Source organism: Macrobrachium nipponense, chromosome 6 (genome assembly GCF_015104395.2).
Source record: "Macrobrachium nipponense isolate FS-2020 chromosome 6, ASM1510439v2, whole genome shotgun sequence".
In the NCBI taxonomy this organism is placed as follows: Eukaryota; Metazoa; Arthropoda; class Malacostraca; order Decapoda; family Palaemonidae; genus Macrobrachium; species Macrobrachium nipponense.
In genome coordinates, this window is record NC_061108.1 from 80,569,784 (window position 1) to 80,575,783 (window position 6,000).

General features: G+C 39.6%; 1 protein-coding gene across 2 annotated transcripts in view; it reads left to right on the top strand.

Annotated features, from left to right (window-relative positions):
* LOC135216110 (ankyrin-1-like) overlaps positions 1-2,457 on the top strand; it is a 56,617-nt gene extending 54,160 nt beyond the window's left edge. For both annotated transcript variants that reach the window (XM_064251149.1, XM_064251150.1), the window contains exons 13-14: positions 951-1,013; positions 2,205-2,457. In XM_064251149.1, coding sequence (XP_064107219.1) covers positions 951-1,013; positions 2,205-2,248 — 107 coding nt within the window. In that variant the 3' untranslated portion in view covers positions 2,249-2,457. The remainder of the gene's footprint in view (positions 1-950; positions 1,014-2,204) is intronic.
* Positions 2,458-6,000: the final 3,543 nt, after the last annotated feature.

A 6,000-nucleotide genomic window follows, 5' to 3' on the forward strand; every position in this document is an offset into this window, starting at 1 on the left:
TTTGCCTCATCTTGGAAAAACTGTCGCATTTTTCAAGGAAGCAATGAATATAAGCAGCTATATTCAAATAGTTAGTGCAATAACTCATCAGATTTGCTCTCCAAGACATTTCACTTCACTATTATCAGTTCTGTAAAGGTACAGCTGCCTAATAACATTTAAAGAGCCTTGTGAAAACAAAACAGTCAATTTTTTCTTGGCTTATATTTATGTTACTTGTATTTTCCTGCCTGTAAGTCCACGAAACAAATTCTGTGCTCTAATTGTCCGTTGTTTATCCGTCCTCTCGGTAAGAGTCCATTGGCTTTGCTTTCTCGGTAAATGAAACATTTTTCCATGGTAACATTTATACTTGTTGACTGGAAGAGTAACTTAAACTTATTCAGTGGTAAAGGAATTCTTTGGATTTAAGCTGATATCTCTTCTATAGGACTGGAATTTTCAAGAAATAAAATAAAACTTGAACATCACGACACGAACATTCAGAGTATTGTACTATACTGCGGACCTTACTGTTATCATCAGAGACTTTCAGTTCAGAACGATCCTCAGCTTTTAGATCTGATGATCTCTTCTCTTTTTCTTTGTGTCCTTACTCTTCCTTACGACTACACTCATCATCAGCATTCGTCTGTCCCTTCCTTCTCTATGACTGATCTTGTTTCCCAAGTCTTATGTCTCTTCCCGTGTATTGGAGAGGAATTAATTACCACCAAGAATTCCTCACCAACGCCGTTTTCAAGCACTGCCCATTCTGCACACACCCTCTCGACCCGTTTAGAATTAAAACCATGTGTTTTCTCAGCGCGATCTTGAAAAATCAACTATCAAGGAGTTCAAAAAATGACCAGACAGTATTTGTATTTGCACTGACGAACTTTTACAGATTATACAAAAAATATATTTATTTCATTTCGTCCCTTTCCTAACCCGGTTTTGTCTCTTCGCAGGTAAAACAAGGAGAACGCGCACTATGCTAGAAGGCCTTCGAACCTTCATTCCCAAGTTAAGCGGTAGGTTCTCATGAGTAAGCAACCATGAACCTTATTCCCAAAAGAATAATGAGCTTCGTGGGTTCTGGGCTATTCTTCTTTCTTTTTTACTAGTCCTTTCTCTTTCTCTTAGGATTGTGCAAAAGCTAAACCAATCCTAGGACGAAGGGACAGTCTAATCTTTCAAAATTTTATGTATAATTTTCCCTTTTGTATTAACAGAATTACTCTTGCTTCATGTATCAGCCTCTAATTTAGAAACAAATCTAGTTGGCAACCCGATACTTTTGACAGCTTCGTTGCTCTCCAATACACAGTTTGTACCATTGTCTACAATCACATCCATTTTATTTTCCTTGACAAAGTAGAATTCAGCCTCTCTCTTCAACCAAAATTTTGGACGTCCCCAAAGTTGAAATGACTAATTCAGCCTCCTAACACATTTGTTGCTTTATTTCTACGCTATCAGCTTTCTTCAACCCAGTTAATTAAGTGCTATGCTTGCCTTACAAATCTGCACTAAAGTTCCATTTTATGGGATACTTCTTCCTCCGTTGCTTCTCTTGTAAACAGAACTGAGTTGAAAATAGTTTGTTTAATTAATCATCCCACTTTAAACACTTCTCCTGAAAAACTTTTTTACTGCTGTAAAATGACTCTGTTGTCTCTTTAATAGTAATTGTGTGTATAGTATATTCATGTCAACCGTGCATTTGATGTCTAGGCCAGTCCCTTACGACGCTCCTGATTGGCTGTTGATAAGCCAATCACAGGGCTGGAAACTCTCAGTCTCTCGAGAGAATTCACATGGGTAGGATCTATGTTCCGCCTCTCCTGAGGGATACGTCTTTCAAAAGTATCCCTCAGGAGAGGTGGAACATACATCCTGCCTGTGTGAACTCTCTCGAGAGACTGAGAGTTTCCGGCCCTGTGATTGGTTTATCAACAGCCAATCAGGAGCGTCGTAAGGGACTGGCCTAGACATTAAATACACAATTGATGTGAATCTACTATAGTAATATACGTTACCCTTCCTCTCAAATTAGACCTTATGAAGTCGTTTATATTGATGCTGTGATATCATCTGAAAGACCAGTTATAATACTGAAATACTTCACCATATACTTTAGAATGTAGGTCAAGTCCTATTCCCTGGCCTACATTAAAACAGGATATGAAACTTCTCACTAAACTTCTACGGGACTTTTTCAGGATTCACCAACAAAACTTGCGGCACGATTAAGAACAGAAGCTGAAGGTAAACCAGGGTCAGATGTATCCTAGAACTCCACAGAAGAACTATTCAAGTAGTACTAATCGGAAGTTACATTAAGTAATGAGTTTGGAGTAAAATCCTATTTAAAGTACTGAATCTCTTCGAGGTGAAATGAAATACTATATTGTTGAAATTTGTGCTTTTTCAAAGCGGATTAATAAAACATATCTAGTATTTAGTGTGAACGTCTATCGTCTTATCTTTACAACACAGTCAAATGGTACTCTTGTCAGGTAGTTCTATAAGCAAGCGTCTTATTTTTGTACTACTTAATATAGGATTTCTTTTGTCGGGTATCTGTCATTGCTGCGGAATAATGCTCGCTTACTTTTCAAGTAGGTCGACGGCTGTAAGTCTTCCAGTAGTTTAGATAATTATGTTAAGATCAATAAAGAACATCAAGGGAATAGTACTTCGGTGTGAATTCCTTACATCTCTGAGGATGATCTGATGTTCCTGTGAATGATTTATTGCAAAAGAGACCCTTGGTACTCCAAAACCAAAGAAAATAATTCTTCTAGGTTCTGAATATTTTTTTATTCTCCAAGGATCAGAGAAAGTCATGAATTTCATCGCCTATACAACAAGCAGAGTCCTTTTGAAGTGGTGCAATTACATCTTGATTTGAAAATTTGTTTCTATATTTTTCATATATCGTTGTCTTTGTATATCGAAGTAACATTTTAAATTATAGGATTTAGATTAAACTTGTCTGCCAGCTCTACTAGATAAATTACCACAAATAAATTACTAATTCTTTTTGTATTATTGATGCAAGTCATGTAATGAAATTTTCCTTGAGGTGCTTGGGCCCTCTCCAGGCAAACCTTCCCAGCCTGGAAGGATACCTGCCTTCCTCCGATGAAGCAGTCTCTAGAGCGGATCCTTCCCTTCAAGGGTTCCCTCAAGAGACTGGCTAGCCTTCGGGGCTTTTGGACCTCATACCTGAAGTTCTTGGACGCTCTCCAGGCCCACTTCCTCAGCCTGGCAGGATACCTGCCTTCCTCCGATGAAGCAGCCTCTCTATCGGATCCTTCCCTTCAAGGGTTTCCTCAAGAGACTGGCTAGCCTTCGGGGCTTTTGAGCCTCATACCTGAAGTTCTTGGACGCTCTCCAGACCCACTAACCTCAGCCTGGCAGGATACCTGCCTTTCTCTGACGAGGCAGCCTCTCTATCGGATCCTTCCCTTCAAGGGTTTCCTCAAGAGACTGGCTAGCCTTTGTGGCTTTTGGGTCTCATACCTGAAGTTCTTGGACCCTCTCCAGGCCAACTTCCTCAGCCTGGCAGGATACCTGCCTTCCTCCGATGAAACAGCCTGGGTCGGACTCTTCCCTTTTTGGGTGTCCTCAAGGGACTGGCAAGCCCTGGAGGCTTTTGTGCCTCATTCTTGAGGTTCTTGGGCCCTCTCCAGGCCTGATTCCTCAGCCTGATAGGATACCTGTCTTCCTCAGACGAAGCAGTCTCTGGGGCGGACCCTTCCCTTCATGGGTGTTTTCAAGAGACTGGCGAGCCTTCGGGGTTATTGGGCCTCATACCTGAAGTTCTTGGACACTCTCCAGGCCCACTTCCTCAGCCTGACATGATACCTGGCTTTCTCCGAGGAGGTAGCCACTGGGTCGGACCAAGGTATCCAGAGAAAGAGGTAGCACCATCCCCATTGAACGCTATGGTAACACAAACCAAAATTTGATTTTTACCTGTTTTGTTTTTAAGTTTTGCAATAATAAAAATTGCTGCACAAGCTCAAAGAAGAGTTTAGATTTTTTTATATTCCTGATACTGATACTGACAATGATTAAAAAAATAGAAAAACAATAAAAATCAAGCCATACTTGAAGACTACTTCTTTGTCCTGGTTGGCTAGCTATGAGTGACGTCCCTAAGCTCCTCCCCATTTTTACCATGCTCATCAGCTTTTAGTAGTAAAAGCGGAGAGACAGTCTTTTTAACTGTGTTGACATTTTAACAAAGCTAAACTATGGTGTCTTGTGCCACATAAATCAGAAAAACATGAGGAAATTTGTTCATTTTCATTGCAGGGGACGTCATAAGTGTAGTATGACGTCTTCCGTTTAGCAGACGAATTTTCGTCAGTCAGGCTTGAAGTAATTACATTATGCTTTATGTCAATTACAGTTACAAGGATGTTTACCAGTCCTATTATCAAATTACAATTGCAACTAAAATTAATATTAAATAGAAATAAAGAAGTACGATTACAATTACCTTAAAATGTGTAAATAATTACATTTCAATTAAATTACAATTACAATTACAACAAGCCTGTGAAGCCCTGGTGTAAAGGAGGCGTGGCCTAAGCAGGCAAGAGATTCCGACGAGTCAATATCCTTCGCTCCAGATGTTATAACCAAGGTGGTTATAAGTAAGGTGGTTGCATCTGGAGTGAAGGAAATTGACTTGTTGGCATCTCTTGCCTGCTTAGGCCACGCCCCCTTTACACCAGGGTTGTGCATTGACCGCAAGCTTGTTGTAATTGTAATTTAATTGAAATGTAATTATTTACATATTTTTAAGGTAATTGTAATCGCACATCTTTATATCACTTTAACATTAATTTTAGTTGCAATTGTAATTTGATAATAGAACTGGTAATTATAATTGTAATTGTAATTGACATAAAGTATAATGTAATTACTCCAAGCCTGACTGACGGAAATTCGTCTGCTAAACAGATGAAGTCGTCATACTACAGATATATGACGTCACCTGTAGGAATATTTTTTGGAAAGTAATAAAAATGTACAAATTTCCTTTTCTGATTTATGTGGCTCAAGAGACCATAGTTTAGCTATGTTAAAATGTCAACATAGTTAGAAAGGCCGTCTTCCTGCTTTTACTACTGAAAGCTGACGAGCTTGGTATAAATGGGGAGGAGCTAAGTGGCATCACTGATAGCTAGTCAATAAGAACAAAGAAGTAGTTTTCAAGTATGGCTTGGTTTTTATTGTTTTTTTTATTTTTTAATCATTGTCAGTATCAGTATCAGGAATGTAACAAAAAATCTACAACTTTTCTTTAAGCTTGCAAAGCTATTTTTATTATCGCCAAACTTAAAAAACAAACGGGTTTGTGTTACCATAGCGATAAATGGGGATGACGCTATATAACCACCTTGGGTCGGACCCTTCCCTTTAAGGGTTTCCTCAAGAGACTGGCAACCCGTGGAGGCTTTACGGCCTCATTCTTGAAGTTCCTTGGCCCTCTCCAGGCCCGATTTCTCATCCTGGCAGGATACCTGCTTCCCTCCGAGGAAGCAGCCTCTGGGTCGGACCAGGACTTGCTTACGCAGCTTTTGAAATCCATCTTTGCTCTCTCTTACCCAGCTTTTCAAATATGACACTTACTCTCTCAGTACGCTTCAGGACAATTTAAAGCATCTCGGAGATTGTTCCGGAGACTTTGGACATCGGCACATGCACGAATGGCATTTCTCTCGTCCTGCCAGGAGCGGGAGACTGAAGGGTTCCAAAATGTCTTTAAGTAAAATCCCGAAGATTTTAGATCATTTTAAAATCGCGTTTTTCAGACATGAGCAGTTTCTTTTCTTTTTTTTTCAAGCAGTTTCTAATACCTCAGGTTCTCAACTTTTTTCCTCTTCAACATTCTTCAGTTTACCACCACGCTGATGTCCTATTTTCCTTATTCCCTTTCTTTCTTATTTCGAGCGAAGAACTGCTCCAAGTGGTAATTTTGGGCATCCAAAATCTCCT